Source organism: Clupea harengus, chromosome 22 (assembly GCF_900700415.2).
Source record: "Clupea harengus chromosome 22, Ch_v2.0.2, whole genome shotgun sequence".
NCBI lineage: Eukaryota > Metazoa > Chordata > Actinopteri > Clupeiformes > Clupeidae > Clupea > Clupea harengus.
The window spans coordinates 7,197,614-7,223,222 of NC_045173.1; the positions used below are offsets into that span (position 1 = coordinate 7,197,614).

Genomic DNA, 25,609 nt, shown 5'->3' on the forward strand with positions numbered 1-25,609 from the left:
ATCATTTATGTCTAAAAGGCACTATCAATCTTAAATGTATGGCATGTGTCACCCAATATCACACTAGACACAACAACCAGTTGCAAAAGAAGAATTCTATCGGGTGACATACAGTGGGGAAAATAAGTATTTGAACCCCTGCTGATTTCGCAAGTTTGGCCACTTGCAAAGAAATGTGTGATCTATAATTGTAATGGTAGGTGTATTTTAACAGTGAGAAATAGAATATCAACAAACAAATCCAGAAAACTGCATTTTATAACATTTATGACTTTATTTGTATTTGATGCAGAAAATAAGTATTTGTTTCTTTGTTGATATTCTGTTTCTCACTGTTGAAATACACCTACTATTACAATTATAGATCACACATTTCTTTGAAAGGTGTGGAGGTAGAAGCCAGTACTTGATAATGGCCACTTTCTGTGAGGCAATACAGTCTGAGGGCTTCCAGCAGCCCCCTTCCTGAAGCTCAGGATTCTCCTGTCGCACCACTTCCAGAGTCACTTGGCTACTGAACTGGACTTGAAAAGGGCCCACTGACAGAGAGAGAGAGAGAGAGAGTTACAAATCAAATGACCAATTCAAGGTATGGTCTAATGTCATTCCTGTCAACGTATGTTGTCATCATGTCTGTTCATGCTCCTTTGTTTCAAATCTCTGAAGCTTTCTTGTACAAAAACAAACTATTCTTGCAAAGTGCAATGTCAGGGCTTGGACAGTTCTCGCTCCTTCCCTTAATGGATTGTAAAAACAAATAATGCAATACTGGATGCTAGGTAGCCAACATATCTAAACAGCAACCGACACTAAGAAAACGTTACCAGTGCTGATGAAAGTGTTATCTAGCAAGTTTGCTGATGTTCCCCATATAGCTAGTGGCCATACGACCAAAACTAGCAATCCAATATCTTTGCTAACACAGTTAGATAAACAGCAAGCTAGTGTAGTGCAACAACACAAGACATAGCAACAGAATGGCACGTTAGCTTCTTCTTATAGCATATAGCATAGTACGTTAGCTTCTTCTTATAATGAGTAGCTAGCTGTAGTTCACATTGGTGATGTATGACATAGTTCCGTAAGTTCTTGCAGGGAGGGACGACCCTGTAATGATTATGTAACATAACATGTTAATCACAGACACAGGAAGGAGCTTCTTTAAATGTCTGTGATGTTACCTATTGATTTCATATAAGGATGTTAACTGAATCAGCTTTGGTCCTGCTAGCCATGAAGTCATAGTGACAAATCATCGTTATTGTAACCTTTCCATGAACCTGGCAATAAACTGATAGCTGGTAAGGGATGCATCCCCCTCCTCATACACACACACATACATACATATGAACTCTCTCTCTCTCTCTCTCACACACACACACACACACAACACAGATTCTTTAGTTCTGTATCAGTCACAATGTTGTGCAGTCTATCAGCACTGTCTGTGACTGAAAACCAAATGATTGTGGCAAAGATGTAACATTGTGTGTGTGTTTGTGACTGTGTGCGCCGTGTATGTGCAGTGCAGGTGCATTAGTAATGCTGTAGCATAAGGCAGCTCCAGAACTTTAATCAGATTAGGGAGCAGTGCCACTCCCAGTGTCTGCACACACACACTAACTCTTTCTCTCTCTCTCTCTCTCTCTCTCTCTCTCACACACACACACACACACACCACCGAGAGACGGACTGGATTTAATGCGAAAATAACCTAAGCTCCATCAGCCGTATGCTTACTTACCAGGCTGGCATGGCAGAACCAACTCACACCGACACACATGCGATGCACACACACACTCACACTGACCTGTCAATCTAAGGTGACAGAGACTTATTATCACTTCCTCTCGGTCCATCCATCTTGCTCTTTGTCTTCCGTCTTCCCACCACCCCTCCCCCTCCCCTCCCTATCCTCTTTCTCTCAGGGAGACGGAATCCTCAGGCGTAATGAAGGACTTACATACTGTCATGCAGCGGATGTGTCTCTGTGTCGTCGCCCTGGTTTAATTTTCCCCACTGGACACTATCTGAGCCTGCTGGAGTGAGTGTGTTTTGTCTAGAAACCTAAGAGTGGTTATGAGCTTGTGGCCTCCGTATGTAGAGGAATGAAGGCCTACTGAGTCCCGGAGGGACACGCGTGCCTCTAGAGAATGCCAGTTCATCAGATCTCTGTGGTTCCTGTCACCAAGGAGACAGGTAGCAATGGGCGTAATACCAGCCGGTCCAAAGAGAAGACTAAAGACCCTGAGGTAAGAATTACAATGGAAGATTTTTCTCTCTCTCTCTCATACACACATACACACAAACAAACACACACACACACACACACACACACACACACACACACACACACACACACACACACACACACACACACACACAGGCACACCATGTCTGCAGAAGACCTATCTCTCAGTTGTGCCATTTGATAGTTCTTGCTTGTTTTCACAATTTCAGTGTGTTCTGTTTGAGAGAAACCCCTGATGTACTGTTTCTGTAGGGAGGGGGTCATTTTCTGTGTTTTTTGTTGTGGTTGGCCAGCTTTGTTTCTTCTTGTAATCGAGCAACATTTTTCTTCTCATGCTAATGCTAATGATTTCTGCTGATTAAGTGGATTAAATACTTGTTGTGTAATTGATAGTAATTATACAAGTATTATGTAAATTTGGGGTCTAGAACTTTTCACAAAAATTGCTCTATTGTATTAGCAATAATCAGAGAATTGCATCTCATTTTTGTCTGTTTCAATGGGTCTGCTTAAGAAAGCACAGCAAGTGTTTTTAATTTGTAGCATATGAACAAAATGTTAAAGCTAAAGTTAAAGCTACGATTTACTGAAAACAAGGGTAATGTTCAGACTGTAGCATAGTTCCAGGCTGCCCTAATGCTGATGGGTTAATAGCTTAAGCTTGCTAACCTGACAGTGTCCTGGTTTTTGGGTTGTAAGAATTACTTTGAATTCGTTGTCCTGGTTTTGTTGGGGAAGTGAGCGCTTTGTGTGTTCTAAATCAGCATTCTGACTAACCTGACAGTTAGGTATAACACAGTGCTTGTTTTGTTCAGCCCTGTGAACAACTCTGTCAAGCTAAGTGACAGTGCAGTCTGCAACAGTCAACTACTTCTCATATCACTTAGGGGAAACAGTTCATATATCGGGATATAGAAACCACAACTGCTCAAAAACGCTAAATGAATAATGTAGGCCTAATGTACTGCAATATTTGGTTTTACCACAGATGTTCAGGAGTTGACCTGTTTTTTTTACTCGTGAATGACCAATGAACCAAGTTAACCTACCATCAGCCATCACTTTGTATGCTGGTGTCTTCATGTTAAGCATGTAGTTCAAGTGTACTCTCTTTCAGGAGTGAGGTTAGAATCACGTGTATCCTTGCTGTGACCTAGCTAGGTACTGTGACTTTTAATCTCCTGAGCTTTCTGCCCCCACTGTCACAAACAATCACTATCTACCATCACAGCACAGACACACACCATCACAAACACTGTTTGCAACTTACAACACCATCTAAGTACAAGGGTGAGTGTGTTATTACAGATAACACCTGGTTTCTTGGATGCAGACACAAGAAATGTGGACAAAATTAAATAACAGCATAATTAAGGGACTTCACAAGCAATCAGGTGTACTGGAAGTAACCATATTATAAACCCACATAGTCCCATTCCAGTCTGTTTCAGTTCTGTAAACACATACATTCAGAAACTGGTCATCCTGGCTTTGCTCTGGAGATAGGCGTATAGGTTCCCCCCCAAATGGATAAAATCAAAATGTCCCTTAGTCATACATTCAGTTTGATTTTCAAATGTTTTATATAAACCATAAAGCACCAGTACCAATGTTCTGAAACACAGAACAGAATCAGTAAGAGGCAGAGGATAAATTAATGCATTGTGAATTAGTGAAAAGAAAATATGAATGAGGAAGAGTGAGACACATCTTGGGAAGGAGATAGAAAGAAATGGTTGGGAAAACAGTTATTTCATAATTCAATCACCTGGCTATTGAAGAAGAATGACACTATGGCTGAACTTGTCTGGAAGGATATTTCATATTGCAGGTCAGGTCAGGTCAGTAATATAACAGCTCTTTGGATAGGTGAGGGCTGTTCTGTGAGAGACTGTCTAGAACAGGAGGAGCATGGTTCACTATAAGGTTACAATAAAACCACACCGCCCCTTTTCTTTAGGGACAAGTGTCTAATCTGAGATATTTAAATCTTGCCTCAATGACGTCAGTGTGACTCAGTGTGCTGCATTGGCGGTGTCCTCGTCCGAGTGTATAAAAGTCGTTGGTTCGTAGAACACATAAGCAAATCTTTGCTCCCTTGAATTCCTATACATAGGTTCAGAAGACCAAGAATCTAGTCCAAGAATCCTGGGAGAGAATGCCCTTTGGCGTGGGCCGTCCAAGGAAACTGATATATTCAAAGCTTTTTGAAGATAAAAGAAGATGAAAGATGCCATTTCTGAGTACAACATTACTTTGTATTTGAGGACACAGAACCTGGCTCCTGCAGTGCCATTCTTGCATTATGTGCCAATGCCTAATGCTGAAATCATTGTGCCTCTTTCCCAGGTGTTGTGACACCAAATGTGCTGGTATTTTGGTGTCAGTGTCTTGCCAGACATTTCGCTTGGTTTCTGATAGATTCTTTGGTTATTGTACTGTGATGTGTCCCCATGGAGATGGTGTGTTTTCTATTAGTGATGTGGAGAGTGTGCAGATGATGGATTGAGAGCTCCATGACCATGTCGGGGCCCATGAGAAAAAACAATCAGCCTTGGAAAAGGGATAACTCTTGATCTTACTATCAAAAATGTCAAATGTTTATAAAAATCGAATACAGTGTTTGTCCTGAAGGGTTAAACATCAGATGTCCAGTCTATAATCCAGACCAGCACACACACATGTGTATACACATGCCCACACCCCCACCCACACTGCCCTGAACTGAGCTTAAGACTCTCACACACACCTTTGCTGAGCTGTGGAAAGAGCACAGGCAACTGTTCTAACAGGTATGTTTATGTACGTGTGTGTGTTTATTTATTGTACTTTGGGTGTGTGTTGGGTCATGCATTAGGTATATGAAGTTTGTACTTGTTTGAAGCTGGAAATATGTGTATGCTATTTACACAGACACACATCTCTGTCTGTAGGAACAGTTAGTAGGAGTAGTAGGACTAACTGCAGATTGGTAATTGCACACTTGGCGTTATTGATTAAAAAAGCTTTTAAAGCACTATGTCGTAGTTAATTCCTATTCAGTTATGTAGTTGAAATAATGAGCCTTTTGTGTATATTTGTGCTACAATTAAAACTAGACTTAGTCAGTACCTCTATTTCCCTGGCATCTGAGCCCATGACCATGGCATTTTTAGGGTGTTGTCACTGAACTTGGGGAGGGACACTTTGTGACATGCTGAATAGCTCTGTTGTCTCTATGGCAGCTGATGTGATTATAGAGTTTCTAAACTCTGCGTGTTCCCATAAGGTTGCTTACATTGGTCGAGTAATATTGTGTGTGTGTTGGCATGGGTGTGTTTGGTGGCACGGGCACATAGCTTAGCAGCTGAGACGTGTGTTTGGGTGTGTGCCAGGGGCTCTGTGTGATAGAGGGTTGCATAACTTGAAGAGTACATTTGTCTAAATATTTCTGTGTGTGTGCGACACACGTGTTTGTGTAGGTGTAGATGTATGTACTTTAATGTGTTGGCCAAATGCAAGATTTTGATGTTAATACACAGGATATGACAGTGTTAATACACAGGATATGACAGTGTTAATACACATATGATGGCTCCTTCATGAAAGGCTGCTAACTCTTATCAAACTTGTTGTGCAAATAGTTCACCTGTTGCACTACATCATGACTTTATTCACATGTAGGTTCATAACAGAACAAAACTGATAAAGAGACAAAGCTGTGGACTTTATTTCATTTGAATACACTCACAAGTATGTATGTAAATATCTTACTGATACTTGGGCTTAACTGTGCAGTCTAGAAGAGGAGTCTAGGAAATGACTTTTCTGCCTGTTCTGTGCAAGAGATGAGATGTCGCACTTGTATGTATGTGTGAAAACACATGAATTTACAGTTCTTTGTTTTAGGAACTCACACGTCACCCACACAAGCGCTTCAAGTGCTGAATGATTTGACTTACTTATGTTTCCTTCTTCTCTTTTTCGTCTCTATACTTCTTTCCGTCTCTGTCTTTGTCGAGAAGTATCTAAACTATAAAGTAATCCGTCTTTAAAAAGGTTGCACATTCCCACACACTCGGTCAGCCGCACACCTCTTACATAGCGGTTATCTTAAGTAATAGGATTGGCTTGCCTTAGTGTTTGGCTCACATTAAATGTGTGTTCCACACATGTGACTCCCTTCTTTAGGCCCACAGCAGAGTCTATGTCTATTTCTGTGTGTTTCTGGGTGCGTATGCTTATAGAGTAGAGTATTAATGCTGGTGTATATTTCATGTTTTTCTTTGCTTTTTCAGGGAGAAAAAAGGCCAAGGCGATCTGGGAGTCGATCGAGCTCTAAGGTGCTGATCTCTGTATTCACATGTCCATTTCATATGCTATACTATAAAAACCTAGCCTGGTATGGCCAGACAGGCTCACATACAATATTATCATATGCTATACTATAATAACCTAGCCTGGTATGGCCAGACAGGCACACATACAATATTAGCCCAGTGTGATGATGATTAGTACAAATGATCTACCATTATCTACAAATTATTTATAAAGTTATGTTTGCAAGGAGACTTAATGTCAAGAAAATGGCTTCATGTAGACATTTAAAAGCAATTAGGACATATTGAGCTAAGTCAAGAGACAAAGTTAATTAGTGTGATATTTGAAGCTTTAAAAGGCATACTATATATTACATGTGATAGTTTTTCGGTGACTGACACATCATCATCTTAACCAGGCAAGCGGCTCCACTTCCGGGGCAGGGCTGAACAGTGTTCCCCGCACGTCTGCCACTCCCTCTGCTCAGGACGTTTGCAGGTCGGTGCAGTTCACACCTCTCAACTTTGCCTCACATCATGTGACCAATAACACCCCACATTTTGAAGTCGTCCGCTGTTTGTCTGTCAGCTATCTCATGATGACTCATGATATCTGCATCAGCCAGCAGTAATGCCCCAGATGACATTCATCACTGGCAACTCTGTTCAGATGTTGTAGACTGTTGGTCAGTAATAATGTTTAAAAAAGTATGATGAGGAACCAGAACTCCCATATTTATGTGGTGTCATTGTCAAGTTGCAATGTGAAACTGCAATTACCACCAATAATAAGACATAATCATTTTGACAAATGTCAGGTACCTAGCTGTTATCTTAATAACGGCAAATAAAAGCAATGCATTTCAACACTGTTACAGTATCAGTGTGATTTGTTGTGTCATGGTGTTCTAAACAGTGTTACCAAATCCTGTAATCCTGTTCAGCCTCAAATTCACAGTTTTTTGTTACCTGATCCCTCAAGATTGCAAAATTGCAGAGTGCTAAGCAGGCACTTTTATAAGCCTAAATTCAGAAATTTTGACAGCAATCTGGAAACCTTTCCCACTAAATGGGACCTCTTGGGGTTGCAGAGATTAAACAAGTATTTTTCTTTCTATCTGTTAGTCAGATCTATGTGTAGGTATCACTTTTCTGTATCACTGAATGATATATAAATCTATGACATTCAAACCCCATGTACCAATACCATATTCATGCTGTCAGGTTGTGCAATGGTATATTCCTCAGATGATGACCTCTGTTAGCCACGGTCAGTTTTTGTTGTTTAGTTATAATAAACATCCTTTCCCCCCTCAAATCCAAAATATCTCCAGGATAGGGAGGTTGGTCTATGTTAAGAAATCACATCTTTAATATGGATACAGTGACTGAAGCCAAACTTCTTCTGACTGTGTCAGTCATTACTTATCTGTTTAAATATCTGAACCAAACTGAAATTAACTAAATATTGAAGCAGGTATTCATAGAGTATTTTTAGTTATTTAGTATTTTTGGAAATGTTCAGATAAAACCATATGGCAATTCACTGGGCTGTTAACCTGTTACTACTGCAAATTATACAGTGATGTAGTATATACTCACTACATTAGAACCTCTTGCTGTAGTCTACGCATATTCATATTATTTAAGTGACTGTTCGTAAATTTCATGTTTCACAAATACTCATAGTCATATCATTCTGTGTTCTCCCATCCTTTATGTTTGCATGTTTGTGTATGCTTGGTGTGTTTGAATGTTTGTGTATGCATGTCTGTTTTTGTATGATGGCATCATGTTTATGTGTGTGTGTGTGTGTGTGTGTGTGTGTGTGTGTGTGTGTGTGTGTATGTGTGTGACAGCTCTGTCGCTCTGGCCAAGCTTGAGGAGGATGGTGCAGCACAGAACACACCCGTCATGCCCATAAGCCCGGCCTTGGAGTCCGCCCCCTCGGGGAAGCGGCAGGTGAAGCGCCGTCACCGGCGGCGACGTGAGAGCGTGGGTGTGGCCTGTGTGACGGACTGCGTCGAGGGCCAGAAGGGAGAGCGGGAGAAGGAGAAGGAGCATTCGAGACGCGTGCGCACACACACTGACTCGTCCGAGGAGGATGAGCAGCGCTGGAGGGAGTCTCGCTCCTGGAGCCGGGAGAAGGCCCGGAGACGCCGCAGCAGCAGCCGGCAAACTCAGCCGCAGGAGACGCGTGGGGCCGCGGACGCGGCAGAGCTGCTGTCGGTGGGGTCGGACGAGATGGGGAAGGAGAACCGCGCACCTGAGCCAGCCCCCACCAAGAGCTCCAAGAAATCATCCTCCCTGAAGAGGGAGGAGAGGAGCAGCAAGGTAGACATTCAGAGACGAGCCAGTGGTAGGGAGGGGCGGGCTAGCGAGGAGGAGCAGCCAATCAGGAAGAGCTATGAGGAGGATGCCGAGAGGGGTGACAACCTGGCTGTTCCTATTGGGCAAAAACCCATCATCCCCACCGAACCCAATGGGATAATACAAACAAAAGTACAGACCAATACACTTTTATCTGATGAGGAGCTGGAGGTCTGCAGGTCAGTTATGGAGATGAGAGTGTAGTTTTGTGTGACGGTTGTGTGTGTTGGGCTAGTTCTAGTCTAGTGTGTCATAAATACTTTTGAAGCTCTGAGGTATAACTGTCATTGTCCTTGTGTGCATGTATGTATGTGTGTGTGTGTGTGTGTGTATGTAGGATTTGTCACTGTGAGGGAGACGACGAGTGTCCACTCATCACCCCGTGCCGCTGTGACGGGAGTATGCGCTTTGTGCACGAGGACTGCCTCCACCAGTGGATCAAGAGCTCCGACACACGCTGCTGTGAGCTCTGCAACTACCAGTTCCTCATGGAGACACACCTCAAGCCTTTGCGAAAGGTGACACTCAAAAACACACACACACACACATACAAATACAAACACACACACATACAAACACAGATATAGCTGTAGTGTGCTGTCAATAAATACAAAATAACTCCCTCAAGACTCTTAGGACAATCCAAAATGAGTAAAACATCGCAACTATTTCAACACTGTCACCTTGTGGCCGTGATACAACTCTGCATGCAACCTCAGTAAGATCTAATTTGTTTGAGAACAGCATGGTTGTCTGTTGTTTATAAACTGCCCCCAACTATTCCACTTTTTTCTCAGTGGGAGAAGCTGCAAATGTCCACCGGTGAGCGCAGGAAGATCCTCTGCGCTGTGACCTTTCACCTCATCGCTGTAGCATGTGTGGTGTGGTCACTCTTCGTGCTCATTGAACGCACGTCAGTGGAGCTAAAGATGGGCATTAACCATGGTAACCATTTACACATGCAAACGCAGATTTACTAAGGTTTTGTCAAGGTTAAAGGTTAAAGACATTTAGCACATGTACAGGGGTAGTCTTTATGAGTTCATGAAAGACAGGCCCTGAAATGTAATGTAGTAGTCATCATCAGTAGATCAAACAGTAAAATCGAACTATGTGCTGAATTGTGATTGATTGTGTGCAGGATTATGTAGGCGGATATAAGTGTGTGTGTGTGTATGTGTAAGGCATTGTATATGATAAGAACTCTCATTCTTTTCACACACAGTTGCGGAGATGAAGTTCTCTCCTTTCAATGCCTCAGGTGTGGTGGAGTGGCCCTTTTGGACCAAGCTTATCGTGGTGTCTATTGGCCTCACGGGCGGCATCATCTTCATGTACATCCAGTGCACAGTCTACCTGCAGCTCTGGAGACGCCTCAAGGCTTTCAACCGCATCATCTTCGTGAAGAACTGCCCCGACACCGCCAGGACCACTGATGAGATCAAATCCACTGCAGCCACTCATACCAATGGCCGGCACGAGTCAGTCGAGATGTGCCCTTTACCTGCCCAGGCCCACACTCCCGGTCCCACTCACGGAGGCGGTGCGGGTGTGACTCCTGTGTGATAGATAGGTTGATAAGCCTATCGGGGTGTGAGGCTGTGGTGTATCTACCCCTCCAGATGACTGATGGGTGAGAGGTTAAAAGAAGTATAACGCTTGCTTTCAAATTACAACAAACCCAAGGTTGTTGGTCTACAGAACTAATGTGAAAAGGAGAGGAGAAAGAAGCCATACCCAAACAGACTGGGTAATATGTACTGATCCAGTGTTGTGAGGGCTCACCAACACCAAAATGTCAAATGTTTTAGATAATGAATGATGTGTGGAGTTATAAGTTTCAGACTAGCCAAATCTATGTCATTCACTTCGCAGGACATTACAAGATGCATCAGTATGCCACATTAAGCATTATTTTCCCCTTAATTTTGCATTGGGTCTGGATGTAACTGAAGAAGCTTGAAGACTGCTACTGTATGTGGGTATTGAGTGTGTTCAGGCCTTTGGGTCCCCATGGTAGGCAGAACTTTGGTGCTTTCTCTCTCCCCTCCCTGGGTCTGTCAGTTGTTCTCACCACCTTACGGTCATTGGAAGAGTGATCCTAACAGCTTCTGAGATCATACACAACAAACAGCAAAACAAACTGAGAACTATACAATAACAGAACTTAAAAAATATGTTTTAGTGAAGGACAACCTCAAAAGAAGCAAATCTAGCAAGACAACCAGGTCCTTTTTTAGAGCAAATTTATTTTCCTTAATAAACAGTAGTAACCACTTCAATTTTTTTTGATTGTGTAAGATTTGTTTTCTGTGGTTAGTCTTCATGTTTTCACACAATGCTAAAATCCTCATATGCAGCTCAAATGGGAGTCATGAAGCTGTGCATCAGATGGCGGTCTAACAGTGACCAGAGCGATGAGCCTATACTGTTTTAAGTGATCTACGGTTTTGTAATCATGTAGTCATGTTTCATCGACATCTTGCTTCATACAATGCAATACTTAATACAGCCATTTTCTTTTTTTCTCAATTGTGACTAAAATATTTACTTTTTGTAAAAAAAAAACATAGCATTTTCATTTTACTTGAAATGTATCATGATTTGTTACAGTTCAGGTTCAGAAAACAGAAATATTATATGTGATCATGTTTTCCCCTAGGTTTTACAGTTTAGCTATCCAACTACAATGCTGCAATAGACATGAATTGAGGCCATACAGAAATTAGGCAAACCAAAATACACTTTTGGCAGTAAATTGTAAACTGCCCAGTCTATTCCTTCTTGAATCTGCCACCCACGAGGGGTTCAGATGAAACATTGGTGCAATAAACTTGTCAGAGTATTAAACTGTTGTTACTGTGTTTATTGAGAGGAAAGGTACCTGGCGTAGGTTTAACTAGTCCTGGTTGCCACCATATTTACAGTACCAGTCAAAAGTTTGGACACACCTTTAATTTCTTTGAGAAGTGTTTTCTTTACTTTTATTATTTTCTACATTGCAGATTTATACTGAAGACATTTAAACTACGAAAGAACACATATGGAATGATGTACTAAACAAAAAAAGTTTTATCTACCATGTAGAAAATAATAAAATCAAAGAAAAATCCAAACTTTTGACTGGTACTGTATGTCCTACTGCAATCATGGCTATCCCCCCCCCCATCAGGAGACACAACCACAGAGAAGAGTGTGGCTTCACACACACACACGTGTCCAATTTTAATCCACATATGCACTCAGTGTCATAAATCTTCATCCTCAAAGTCAACATCCAACGCTTCCTGATCATCATCATCATCATCTTTCTGTCCAATATCCTCCTCTTCCTCTGTGGGTTTGTGAGTCCCCTGACTCGCTCCTCGAGCAGAGAGCTTCCTCATCTTAATGTTGGGCAGCTTTTTCAGGTCTCCATCCCACTCTCTGTACACCCATATACATGTACACAAGCACACAGGCAGAGAAAAGAGATGGGAACACCAGTTTTATACCCAAGCAGTTGTACAAAACATTATGTTGTTGATACTAGTAAATATGTATGGGTTGTTTTAGCTATTCTAAAATGGAGTGTAAATGTTTTGTTGTGGAAGGAAATACACACCGGAAAACTTTAAGATGTTTGGTGTTCATGATATCTGGAATTTCTATTAACACAAGGAAGAAAGAGAGACAATGAAGGAGCTGCACATAGTTTCAAACAGACCTGTAGACTTCTAGTAATACACTGAGAGTTATGTGTTTCTGTCTAACCAGCTGTCTAGAAATATAAGGCAATCTGCTGCAGGGGATCACGAGTCCTGAACAGCTTACTAGCAACAGCTTATGGAACTCTGTCCTACCTACTGAATCTATTTTCTGCAACAAAATCCCAACATGGTTCTTGGATAGGAGTAATGTGGTAGGCCACATCACAGGTCAAATAAAGGAGTGACAAAGGTCATCAGATACACCAGAGGGAAAGAGAAGTTAAGATTAAGGGTCAGGCCAGAGCATGTTTCCTTACCAAAACCATTCCCCTCATACTGCGCCCTCTCGCGCTCCATGATCTGTTTAATGACGGCCTCTCTAGACCCATGCTGTCGTCCCTGGCGACCTTTGATACTGTTCGCCAACTCAACCTGCTCCAACTCCGCATCAAAGCGGTGAAGATACCTGAGTAAATGACAGTGATTGTTAAATTAGGTTAATCGCCATTTCTGCTCAGAATCATCAGGTAGACCTGACAAACTTTCCTAACCTTTCAATTATGTTGCAGGTTTCTTGTTTGGCGTATTCTTTCGTCTCTGAATCCAGTTCATTCTGGAACCATAACAGCTTTTCTCCTGTAGACAAATGTACATATTATTTACTTGACAACCATTTTAAAGCAGCAATAAGTCGTTATTTTCCAAAAACTAGCGAGCTAACTACCTAAAAGGCATGAAAAAACCTTTCAGACACCATCAACAGCCCAATTGGCACTGATAGAAGCTTGCCAACACACTAACTGGTGTCTTTTGGCAGTATAGCTAGCAATGTCATGCTGTAAAAGCTTTTCTTCCATTTTCACAGGGCGTTCCAGCCCAGAACTACATAGTGCATATCCTGGATGGCTTGTGGGAAAGACACAGGTCTATATCTAAATATGTCCTTTACATGACCATATACTATCAAAATGAATTTGAGGTACGGTACCAAATCTAGTTGCCTATAAATCCATACCTCAAATTGTTGCATGTTGCTTTAACTAGACTACATTAGAGGTAGGAGGGATGCCTCCGCACATACAGTGCAGCCCATCTCGTCAACAGAAGGTGTAACAACAAAACTCCGCTGTTTAAATCGAAGTCGTAGCACACTGTTTTATTCTGCACGTCAGACCTGTGTACGTCCTTCATTTAGCCTACGATATTCTGACGTCTAACGTTTGCTTTTGCATGGTATTCTGAACGCATCTCGGGTTGAGTAGGCTGACCGGAGCTCAATATTCGGAACTAGCATTCTAAACACAGATGATTCAACGACTGGACTGAAGACCGTTTACGCGTCAGCTCCAGGGTTACAGACACAAATTAGCCTGTTAGAGGAAGGCAACACAGATAAAACAACAATCAGCTGACAATACGGCTATTAGGAAGGCAAGTGAACTTAAAGTCACCCTTCTGAATCTGAAATCAGGTCATCCACATTGCTCATATTCAAAACGTATTCCTATCCAGGCAGGGTAGGTCACTTACGAATTAAGTTCAGACGTTGCGCTTTTTCGCCCTTCTGTCTGAAAAACAATTACAAAACAACACAACGATTCAACAATTTCAGTGATTGCTGACATTAACAGCACCAAATCAACTGCTCTAACAGACGTGTATTTCAAACAAGTTAACTCAACGTTACCTCTCCTTCTTATCCGATTTTGCGGCCGCTCTGGCCATGTATCCTGCTTTCCGACTAAACGGATGAACAACTTTCTTCTCCACCGTCCCTTTTCCCCTTGCTGCCTTCGGCTGAACATATTGTATTAATCAAACGTTCAAAATGAACTGCTTAATGTAAATTATAGGAAAAAACTTACCATTTTTGCGTTTATGTACACCGGGATAAACGCACACGTGTTACCACAAGCAGGGCAGGCAGTCCAACTATGTTTTCGTTCCCCCCCCGACTGCTTTGGAGATTTTCGTTCCGGGACACTTCGGGAGCTCGATCAGCATACACGAACACATGTGGGTGTAAATGTAGTGTTATAATCTACACATATCCTTACAAACATATTTAAATATTATATTTGACTTCAGCTCAGTCTAAATGTAACTGTAGCCTATTGGAGCTTGGCCGGTTGGATGTAGATTCGCTTTCATTGGCAGTCCTAAAACAACTGTTATATGTCTTCCTGTAGTGTATGCTGACGTTAGCTTATTCTGTGTAGTGAGTCCCTAGATCACACCACACTACTAATATAGATATTGATGGGATCTTAATTGTTCGTTTAATCATTTAATAGAGGTGTAGGTGTGGAAGACGGAAAGGGAGAGAGGAGGGTCACACACGTATCTGATTACTTTTCTCATAGAGCTAGACTCACTTCAGGTGCACGGGCGTACAGCACGGGGTAACTTGAGTGGCTATTATGAGACTATGGAAAGCCATAGTGCCTTCACGTCGTAGCCTACTCTATGTGCAAGTCTTCCACAAGCAGAGGGAGCTACTGCGTTCTCCTCGCGCCTCCTTTCGCCACCGGGGAGCCGTCTTTGCGCACACATCCTTGTTTTTGCGTTTCAATCACTGAAGGAAAAATAACAAGTAACCTTAGTTCAGTTCAACGTTAAATACCTGACAGACGAGCTTCAGCTACAGTCTGATCGCAGAACATAGACTGTCAAGTGTTTAAACCAGAGAATAGAAGCGAAAGTGCCTGGCTGTGTTGAAACCGAAGACTTCGTGTATTGCCGCAGCTGTGCGACTGTGTGTGCAGTTGGTAAAGCGTTGGTAAAGCGATAGTAGCCTGTCCGTGATGGACTGGAGCGCGTTTCATCGCCACGGCATTACGGATCAGGTATTCGGTTTGTAAGAAGAGCGATGGAATGGTGGTGCAAGTTAATGCGTTCAGTGTCCACGGCCTGAAGAGAAACAACACAATGGAGATTCATCCAATGTAAGTCTCTCTCTGTCTGTCTCTCTCTCTCTCTCGTTCTCTCTCTCTCTCACACTCACACTCTCTCACTCTCACTCAGACACCTATGTGTCTTTCCACGAAGATTTCTCATTGTTTGGGTGTTTGAATGTACGGGATGTTATGAATTGACATTACTGTGACACTTATGCGGTGCTAGTGTACGTGGGTGTGGGTGAGATCCAGTGTGTGGGTGGAGGTAGGGAATTGTGTACCCATGATGGCCACATCTTACAAATCATGGTCATACACTGACAACCCTCGGAAATGCTCTCCCGAATGTGGTTGCTCTGACTGAACGTTATTAGCAATTACCGGTCCTGTCGTACGCACTAAGCTGTTGACCTGACCAGCCCAGTTAATACAAAGCCAGTCGTATATTATGTTAGTTGTTCTTAGGTAGAACAAGAACAATACATTTCTAAACCACTGCAACTTTATTTAGAAGGCAGGGCTCATCATGGTAAATAAATACACAAGAGCCATGAAGGTATCAGATTTTATATTTCTTAGGCAACCCAATAGTACAAACAAAGACATACACATCTAACATCCATAGCTTCTGTGTACACATAACTCAACCACATGGGGGTAATGAACAGAATTGCTATGGGGACACCAGTGGTGAAAGTTATGTATGAATCAAAACGTTCTTGTCAACAACTAGTCTTCACATCTTTCTCATCAATGCCAAATATAAATAAGATATACACAATACATTTCCAAGCAAACTTGTGGTGATGCTTTGAAAGTTTTAAAAATACACAACTGATACACTTTTCATTCAGCAATGCCACTAGTTTCTGAGTTTCTCAAATTATTCGTGTATGTTCTTCAGATGCACCAAGTTATGTGCACACAAACCCCAGGAGCTGAAGGATGACATCTCCGAGAAACAGTGCCCTATCACCATAAACCCACGCCACATGAAGAAAGCCTTTCGTGTCATGAATGAACTTCGCAGGTACAACACAACCACCCCCTCCAACAAACACACACACACACACACACACACACACACACACACACACACACACATGCACATAAAAAGTTTGGAATCACCCAGAAAATTCAATGTGTTTTTGTTTTTTTATTATAATTTCCATGTTTCTTGTATTCATTCTGGAAGCTTGATCAGAAATTAATCAATATGCGGAGAGTGAGCTTTTCATTGCATATCATTTTCTAGTAATCCAACATTCATCAAATTATTCCTCCTGTTTTTACTGTTACACTTTGCAGACATTTTACTTTCTATCTGTAAATTTGATGATATTCAGGCTTTCAGGCTGGAAAATGTGTTGGACATGAGGGTTCAAATCTGATGAATGTGCTTGCTAGTCCTTCAACAACTGTAATCTGGATTCCTACTTAATGTTTGCATAAAGTAGAAGCGTGCTTCAGATTATTGCAGTATACTGAAATCAGCACTAATCAAGCAATTAACACAGGTTAAGATGTATAATATAGTGGAATTAGCACTAATCAAGCAATGAACACAGGTTAAGATGTAAAATATAGTGGTAACGATTTCTTCCTTATTCTTTTTATTGTACTTAAATCTCCACCTTACTAGAGCCCATCCAATTGCATTTGCTCCATCGTGCATCAAACAGTCCTCTAGTATCTCATCAGCTGCTCCATGCCACTCATTGTTCTGTGCCTTGATCCAAGCACCCCAAACTCTGTCCGTAACTTTCAGGCATCCATAATTCAGTGTCTGTGTCCCTTTCCCAGTTTAGACCAAAGGATTTACATGTTTCGGTGAACAAAGCAGTGGGTCTTAGGTATGCTAACACAATTATAAAGGTGTATTCTTAAAACATGGTTAAGGATAAGTGAAGAGAGCTTATCAATAGGACTGTAATCATTCCTGAAAATGGCATGGAGTTCAAAATGAGTAATTCATCATAAATCAGTAATTTTTAGTAATATTATAATATTATCCATTTGTTACATTAGCAATATCTTGGGTATACATTTAAATCAATTTTCCACCATGATGGGAAATACAAATGTATATCTAACACATGATGTTAAAATGTATGTCTAACACATGATATTTGACACTTTCTACATGACTGGAAACATTAACATTAGTGTGATTTCTTGGTGTCCTCCTGAAACCTGTTGAGTTGATATTTGATATGTATGTCTTTCTGACAGTTCTGAATTTTTTTTTCTCTCTTTCTCTCCCCCCCCCCCCCCCCCCCCCTCAGTCAGAACCTCCTGTGTGATGTGGTGATAGTGGCTGAGGACGTGGAGATCTCCGCTCACAGGGTGGTGCTGGCTGCTGGGAGTCCATACTTCCATGCCATGTTCACAGGTTGGACACCTCTCTCTCTCATCTGTACTGACTGGCCTGTGCCCACGTTATGACACAGAACATGGTTCTCCAGCACCGAGTGAGTGAGTGTGTGTCCCAGGCTTTTGTTTGTGTTTGTTTCAGGGGAGATGAGTGAGAGCAAACAGAAGCGAGTGCGCATTAAGGAGATGGATGGCTGGACCTTGGGCATGCTCATAGACTATGTTTACACCGCTGAGATTCAGGTCACGGAGGAGAATGTACAGGTGCACAATCATACACACTCCAGACACACACACACCTTCCAGACACACACACACACACTTTTTAAAGTAGTGTTGGGTCAAGTCTGTTCAGTAGCTATTCGTGCTCTGCAGGTGTTGTTGCCAGCTGCCGGGCTGCTGCAGTTGTCTGATGTTAAGAAGGCGTGCTGTGAGTTCTTGAGCTCTCAGCTCCACCCGACCAACTGCCTGGGCATCAGGGCCTTTGCTGACCTACATGCCTGCACCGATCTGCTCACACAGGCCAACACATATGCTGGTACGTGGGTGTGGGTGTGGGTGTGTGTGTTGCACATAATATGAGAGGGAAAGAAAAAGGGAATTTAAGAGAGAGGCAATGAGATGGAGAGTAGACATTATGGAATTCTTTGTGTATGAGCAGAGTTCAGTGTGTTTATATCCCAAAATGTTTTGCGCGTGAGGGAGCGAAGGTGAGAAACTCTATGTGTAGCAGTTAAGGTCTGAATGTGATTAGTCAATCGGCCGTGAGTACGGTTTTTCTCTTCTTTGCTTACTCTAGTAGAGGCAGTTATCCCTCGGTAGTTTCCATGGCAACAACCAATTATTTCATAAATTATTTTGCCATTAATGTGTGTTGTTGTTGAAAGAAACTAAACAGAAACAAACTTATCAGGCTAGCAATGTTTTGGGCATTTGAGTGTTCCATTCCCCACTCCCTCTTCCCAGTCAAGCCCAAGGACTGCCATCTCGCATCTCAAATCTCTCTTCCCCCTTCTCTCTCTTCTCTCCATTTACCCTTCCCTGCCTACAGAACAGCATTTCTCTGAGGTAGTTCATTGTGAGGAGTTTCTCAATCTGGGGATGGATCAGGTGTGCAGTCTCATTGCCAGTGACAAACTCACCATTCCCTCTGAAGAGAAGGTATCAACACTCACCATCCAAACAAATACACACCTCCCACTCAAGCTCGCTATGGCAGGCTTATGCCCTGATGTTGGGTATCTTGGCTCCACTTAGAACTCTATCAAGCTAGTCAGTCCACTTTTGGGTCTTGGAATGTGTATGTGCATATGTCTTTCTGTTTGTGTGTCATAGTTCTCATACAAAGGCTCTGCAGTGACACACACATACACAGCACAGCTTAATGTTCTGTGTCCATATGGGAGCATATGCGTGTTCTGGAGCACATGCATGTGTTTGCTGCTCTTGACCTTTAATAATCCAGACCAGGAAACTGTTGTAACAGTAACTCAGTAATTTAAATTGTTGTCAAGGCAACAGCCAGGTGACTATCCGCTGTGAAGGACTTGGAAAAGTGTTGCTATGACAACCGGCAGGCCTTTTCCTTAGGTAGTGTTAAGAATTGTCCTTGTAACACGACTTTGTGTTTTTTTGTTTGTTTGTCTGTTTTTTTTGTTTTAGTTTTTTGTACAAAGCCTGTTATTAGATTCCATAGGATCTTAATTTTACAATTTTTAAAACTCTGATTTATTAAATATCGATTCATACATTAAGTGATCTCTCTCTCTCTCTGTACGTGTGTGTGTGTGTGTGTGTATATTTATGGGTGTTTGTAGGTGTTTGAGGCAGTCATAGCTTGGGTTACTCATGATAAGGACGTTCGGCAGGAACACATGGCTCATCTGATGGAACATGTTCGGCTGCCCCTGCTCTCTAAAGAGTACCTGGTGCAGGTAAGTGTGGGGCCTTAATCAGACAGTTCTAACAAGAGAAAACGAGACATATGTGTTCATCTTCTATCCATGGTATTAATGTTCATTTCCTTTCATTTGCTAAATGGAATCCAGTATACTGAAAATGGTAACGAAAAACCTTATGTACAAAATCTGCCAAAATGTATTTAATAAGGGAAAAAGCTTCCTCAATATTAATATCTCAGACATGAGAAATGCATATTAAAAGAATATAGACTATAGAAACTATTACTGCAACTTTGCAACTTTTCTAAAGATGCACTGAGCTATGGCCTTGTGAATATTGGCCCTCCTATTTCAGTGCACTCAAATTATACCACCATTATTCATGTAAAGTTTCAAAGAGGAAGTCCCAATGTATCCATATATGTATGGAGAAACAAGCTGCGGTTGAAATGCAAGCAGCCAGAGGCATCTGAAAAAGGCCTTTTTTAAAAGGCGCCCTGGTAGCACACCAGGCAAATTCCTAGAAGTTTTCATTAAACATCTAGGTCTGTGTCTTTCACGTGCTGCATCCAGTTTTTGTATTACCCCTTGACAGTCTGGGGGAAAGGGTCCCAAATTGACCCCTTTATGCATTTCTGTCTATGGGTTGGATTGCAGAGAGTGGAGGAGGAGAGCCTTGTGAAGAACAGCAGCGCATGTAAAGACTACCTGATTGAGGCCATGAAGTATCACCTGCTGCCAGCAGACCAGAGGTCCATGATGAAGACCATCAGAACCCGCATGAGGACTCCTGTCAGCTACCCCAAGGCATGTGTGGGGCCGGTGGTGTGCATGTGGATTCCCATGTTGGCAGTTTGTTGTGTTCTCTGTATATTAATATATCTCTTTGTTTGTTTGTTTGTTTGTTTGTTTGTTTGTGTGTGTGTGTTGGGTTTTTTATAGGTGATGGTCGTGGTGGGAGGCCAGGCTCCTAAAGCCATCCGCAGTGTGGAATGTTATGACTTTGAAGAGGATCGCTGGTACCAGGTGGCTGAGCTTCCATCCAGAAGATGTAGAGCAGGTGAACAACACATGGACTCACGTACATGCACACACACACACACACACACACACACACACACACAAATAGGAAAGATATTAAGTCAATGAGAATATATAGTTTAAATCCTTCAATGGCTATCCCTTACTAAACTAAAATGATGTCTCTCTCTTCCCCACCATTGGGCTGTTTGTGTGCGTGGTTGTGCGTGTGCATGTGCGTGCGTGTGTGTGTGTGCGTGCCTGCGTGTGTGTGTGTGTGTGTAGGGGTGGTATATATGGGGGGTATGGTGTATGCAGTGGGGGGCTTTAATGGCTCTCTGCGGGTGCGCACTGTGGACTCGTATGACCCAGTGAAGGATGAGTGGTGCTGTGTCAGCAGCATGCAGGACCGCCGCTCAACACTGGGGGCAGCAGTACTCAACGGGCTACTGTATGCTGTTGGGGGTTTCGATGGAAGCTCAGGTACACACAGCACAAAAATACATGTACACATACACACACATACACACACACACACACACACAATAACACTAATACATTCATAACCATAGGCTGACAAGGCATTAGGCCTAAATTACCTACCTAGCTTACACATTCAACTTTCACAGCATTTACAATTGGAAAAGACAGTGTTGAGAAGCGATGATGATGATGATGATGGATTGTGCTGGTGCCTTCCTCAGGTCTGGCTACGATTGAGGCCTATAACGCTAAAGCCAATGAGTGGTTCCACATCCAGCCCATGAACACACGCAGGAGCAGTGTTGGTGTGGGAGTGGTTGGAGGTATGAATGTATACACATGCACACTCTCGCACATACATATATACACACACACACATACATATCCATGCATACCAGTTCTGAAGCATGAGCTGTTCTTTTGTCTGGTTCAGGGATAGATTTAATTCTGTGGTGATGTTTAGACCATCCGTCTTACCAAGTGTCGGTCTGTCCCTGTCCGAGAGCAAGTTCTGTGACGTCTTTGTAGGCCCTTCTTTGTCTGTTTGGCTCTCTCATTGCAGGCGAGTTGACGGTGTTGGTGTGGCAGATGCACCTGAGCTTCATTAGGTCTCACTAGTGATATTATAAGGACTCCGTTCCTCTTGTTGGTGGCAGGGGGCTGTTGTTTTTCGGACCTCACTGGGGTTTTGGGACACCTGATTGTTTATTTTTCTAAATGTTTAAAACAGACCCTTCCGCATTGTCCTCCCTAGTTTTTATCGCGGCCTTTAATCCAGGCCGCAAAAAGATGGGGGCTCGTCTTAAAACGCAGAAAATGTTGTTAAATTTGGTGTGCGATTTGTTAAAGCAGGTAATTTGGTGTTACAGCTTCACTATGGTAGCTGGTGTTGCTGGGGTAACCCGATTGGGAGGACAATGAATGGTCGAGATGTTGGGTAGCCCAGTTTTGACATTATTGTTTGTGGCCCAAGTCAGAATTCAATTTGTGCTGTTCGCACGGCACCAGAGCATAAGTGTAACCATACGAGGGCTTCTTACCATATTTGCTTGTTTTTTCACCCCAATATATCAAGTACTGTTATTGACACCTACTGATTTTCCCGTTGAGCAAAATAGTTAGTCACCGAAAAATCTGTTAGAGTATGTACATGGGTTTCTTAGCTGTAGAAGTTCTTTTTGACGGTGGTAGGCGTATGCTGCCGTACTTACAGGCACTGTTCCCCTTACCACCTTAAATGTCTGCCTCCCTTGCCACCTGTCTATCTATCTATGCAGTATAGTACATGCAAACGTTTTGCCTTGGCAGGAATCCTGTATGCTATTGGAGGTTATGATGGAGCAACACGCCAGTGCCTAAGTACTGTAGAGGCCTACAACCCAAACACTAATGAGTGGACCTACATAGCAGAGATGGGGACCCGCCGCAGTGGTGCAGGTAGCTTCTCTCTCTCTCTCTCTCTCTCTCTCTCTCTCTCTCTCTCTCTCTCTCTCTCTCTCTCTCTCTCTCGCGCTTTCTCATCTATCTATCTATCTATCTATCTATCTATCTATCTATCTATCTATCTCATTCCCTCTCTCTTTCCCTCTCTCTCTCTCTCTCTCTCATTCCCTCTCTCATTCCCTCTCTCTCTCTCTCTCTCTCTTACACACACCCCTTCCACACATATTCACAAACTCTCAACTGAGACACATCTACTGTCTTTCTGTCCATGCTCAGACAAACATAGAACGACATACATGAGTTGTGTGTATGCATGCATGAATATATGTGTGTATGCAGGTGTGGCTGTGTTGAAGGGCTTGCTGTATGCAGTCGGCGGACATGATGGGCCACTGGTGCGTAAGAGCTGTGAGATGTACGACTCGGTCAGCAACACCTGGAAACAGGTGGCAGACATGAACATGTGCCGCAGGAATGCAGGTAAGATACACACACACACATTTGATTAATTTATTTGGAATGACCAATACTGATTACAACACCACAGTATCCAAATATTAGTAAAGAGCCTATTATGTCTCACACAACAACACAAACACTGTGCAAGTATTTACATCCAAGTGAATCAGTAGATGAATACAGTCATATCAGGGGTAGAGATGGCAGCGCCTTCTCCATATATGCAGACTGCCTATGATTGCTGACACAGAGCCGTATTTGGCTATTTGCTTGTGCATACACATATATACACACACACACACACACACACACACACACACACACACACACACACACACACACACACACAATGTTGGTCAAATATTTGACCAAACATTGTATCATCTGTTCAACTCACTTGCTATATGGCTCAATGGGTAAATGTGTCACTGCATACAGACACATTCTTTACTTACCCAGCAGATAATAGTACACGATGTCTGTCTCACATAGTTCACTGTGTGTGTTTAGGTGTGTGCGCGGTCAATAATGTGCTGTACGTGGTGGGAGGGGACGACGGCTCGTGTAATCTGGCCTCGGTGGAGTTCTACAACCCCAGCACTGATAAGTGGACCCTGCTGCCCACCTGCATGAGCACGGGACGCAGCTACGCTGGTGAGGGGGGCAGGAAGGGCTCCGACGCTGCAGATTGACAACCAAGGGAGGGGAATTAAGAACCTGTTAGTGCATTACAGATTAAAATACTAATCACATATCTATACCCACCCCCCCTCTGTGTGTGTGTGTGTGTGTGTGTGTGTGTGTGTGTGTGTGTGTGTGTGTGTGTGTGTGTGTGTGTGCTCTAGGTGTGTCGGTGATCGATAAGCCATTGTGAAGTAGCTGACGTCTGCTGCTGGTACTGTACTCACTCAGTTTGACTCAGTTTGGCTGAGGCTCACTTGGAGGCTGTAACTTCTTCCGGGAGCTGCCTCAACAGAGGACTGTGCAGAGATGATTGCTCTCTCGCTCTCTCGCTCTCTTTCTCTCTCTTCCTCTCTCTCCCCCTCCCCTTCTGTCTTACTCTTTCCCTAATTCTCAATATCTCCCTCTGTCCTCATGTTTTTCTTTTCATCGTGTAAATCACATTTCCTCCTCATCTCTTCCTTTCACCTTTTACCTCTCTCTTTATTTCCTATTTATTTTGGCTTCCTCTCTGTTCCCCTATCTCTTTCATTTCTTTCTCTCTATATCTGTTCTGGGAGTGTTGATGAGGATTATTGCACTTAGCAGGCGGAGCACTGAAGAAGGAGTTCTGACAGAACTCCGGTTGGTTGTTGAACATATTCCTAACTGCAGTTGAACTGTCACCTGAACACACTGAGCCTCAAGACCGTAGAGAGACCTTAGTCTGTGGTCTTTGGTCATCTTTTTTTTGTGCAGGATCGATGGACGCGAAGATCATTTTACTCAACGCTGATATGCTTTGCGTGTGTAATATAACGTGTAATCGAGCCGGATAACATTTGCACCAGTCAGATTCTGTATTTAACTGACACGGCCGTTGTCTGCTTTGGCAGAAAACCACTGGACACTGACGTGTAAATGATGTAACATTTCTGTGTTGCTGTTCTTTTTGCCTCCGAGTAAATAACCACTAGTGAAGGGGAATGAAACGAGCCAGCACATTTCAAGAGTTCGTTTGCCAAACTGACTTTGGTAGCAGGTCTTAATGCAGAATATTGCAGCCGCTGCTCTGTTAGCTTCTTATGATTATGCCATTGTTCCCTTCCAACCTGTGCCTGTACAGACGCTCCATTGGTGTGTTTTAAAAATGCGAATGTGTTTTGAGCATGCGGTAAACTGTGCCATACCTCCGGTTGCCCTGCATAGGAGATGCATCTGCATGGCCCTACACTGTGTGTTTGTGTACTTTCATTCCTACTTGTTTTAATGCTGCTGTAAAATCAGTGAAATTATGAATGTGATGTGAAGTATATGCCACCTCTGCTGAAAATGACCAAACCTCTATTAATGTCCTTTCTTCCTTTCTTTCTTGTCTAACTATCTATTTATCTACTATTGTTTTGTATTTTTAATGATAAATTGTTATGATAAGATAACTTGCAGTTCTATGTCTGTGTATAAAGGAATGTTTGTGTTTTGCTTTTTGAATTGTTTCATAACTTGTTTTTCTTTTTAAAATAATATAATAAATACGCTTCTGGTAAACAAATCTCATCTCTGTGTGAGTGAAATCTGAATAATTGTGTGAACGCCGTCTTGGGTTACTTCTAAAAGCAAAGATACTTTAATGGACCAAATGATTCAACCAAATCCATTGCAAGACTTTTTAGTGCCATAGTGTCCAACTATGCCTACTGCGTTCGTGCGCTAGTTAGCGTAGGCCTATATACGTGAGTGGTTTCCCAATGTCATGGTTTAGAGA

At 42.5% G+C, this 25,609-nt stretch overlaps 3 protein-coding genes across 6 annotated transcripts; 2 read left to right on the forward strand and 1 right to left on the reverse strand.

The window, feature by feature from the left end:
* Positions 1-378: 378 nt before the first annotated feature.
* On the forward strand, positions 379-11,206 carry march1 (membrane-associated ring finger (C3HC4) 1). Of its 4 annotated transcripts, XM_042703056.1 has the most exons (8): positions 379-589; positions 1,929-2,252; positions 6,529-6,573; positions 6,969-7,048; positions 8,409-9,098; positions 9,257-9,437; positions 9,717-9,864; positions 10,145-11,206. In XM_042703056.1, exons 2-8 carry the CDS (start codon positions 2,154-2,156, stop codon positions 10,483-10,485), a joined length of 1,584 nt encoding a protein of 527 aa, XP_042558990.1. In that variant the 5' UTR covers positions 379-589; positions 1,929-2,153; the 3' UTR covers positions 10,486-11,206. The 4 variants fall into 4 exon arrangements, with proteins under 4 accessions (XP_042558990.1, XP_031415954.1, XP_031415953.1 ...); XM_031560094.2 differs by lacking the exon at positions 379-589 and having other exon boundaries at positions 629-2,252; positions 10,181-11,206; XM_031560093.2 differs by lacking the exon at positions 379-589 and having other exon boundaries at positions 630-2,252.
* Positions 11,207-12,115: 909 nt separating this feature from the next.
* tma16 (translation machinery associated 16 homolog) lies at positions 12,116-14,581 on the reverse strand. Its single transcript, XM_012831307.3, has 7 exons — positions 14,474-14,581; positions 14,296-14,405; positions 14,139-14,176; positions 13,160-13,244; positions 12,926-13,074; positions 12,524-12,566; positions 12,116-12,345 (listed from the first exon to the last, which is right to left on the reverse strand). Exons 1-7 carry the CDS (start codon positions 14,474-14,476, stop codon positions 12,168-12,170), a joined length of 606 nt encoding a protein of 201 aa, XP_012686761.1. The 5' UTR covers positions 14,477-14,581; the 3' UTR covers positions 12,116-12,167.
* Positions 14,582-14,714: 133 nt separating this feature from the next.
* Positions 14,715-25,558, forward strand: klhl2 (kelch-like family member 2). Its single transcript, XM_012831334.3, has 15 exons — positions 14,715-15,553; positions 16,410-16,535; positions 17,791-17,897; positions 18,021-18,142; positions 18,254-18,416; positions 18,930-19,039; positions 19,696-19,812; positions 20,437-20,586; positions 20,722-20,839; positions 21,085-21,282; positions 21,504-21,605; positions 22,591-22,719; positions 23,065-23,205; positions 23,695-23,838; positions 24,030-25,558. Exons 1-15 carry the CDS (start codon positions 15,483-15,485, stop codon positions 24,056-24,058), a joined length of 1,827 nt encoding a protein of 608 aa, XP_012686788.2. The 5' UTR covers positions 14,715-15,482; the 3' UTR covers positions 24,059-25,558.
* The last annotated feature ends 51 nt before the right edge of the window (positions 25,559-25,609 follow it).

Bases quoted from the DNA above. Each gene is read 5' to 3' on its own strand.
- march1 (XM_042703056.1), top strand. From the start codon at position 2,154: ATGCCAGTTCATCAGATCTCTGTGGTTCCTGTCACCAAGGAGACAGGT. The intron at 6,574-6,968 runs GTGCTGATCTCT...CATCTTAACCAG, and splicing joins GGAGTCGATCGAGCTCTAAG to GCAAGCGGCTCCACTTCCGG. The intron at 7,049-8,408 runs GTCGGTGCAGTT...TGTGTGTGACAG, and splicing joins TCTGCTCAGGACGTTTGCAG to CTCTGTCGCTCTGGCCAAGC.
- tma16 (XM_012831307.3), bottom strand. The intron at 14,177-14,295 runs GTAACGTTGAGT...ATTGTTTTTCAG, and splicing joins AAATCGGATAAGAAGGAGAG to ACAGAAGGGCGAAAAAGCGC. The intron at 13,075-13,159 runs GTTAGGAAAGTT...TCATTTACTCAG, and splicing joins ACCTGCAACATAATTGAAAG to GTATCTTCACCGCTTTGATG.
- klhl2 (XM_012831334.3), top strand. From the start codon at position 15,483: ATGGTGGTGCAAGTTAATGCGTTCAGTGTCCACGGCCTGAAGAGAAAC. The intron at 16,536-17,790 runs GTACAACACAAC...CCCCCCCCTCAG, and splicing joins GTCATGAATGAACTTCGCAG to TCAGAACCTCCTGTGTGATG. The intron at 20,587-20,721 runs GCATGTGTGGGG...GGTTTTTTATAG, and splicing joins CTCCTGTCAGCTACCCCAAG to GTGATGGTCGTGGTGGGAGG.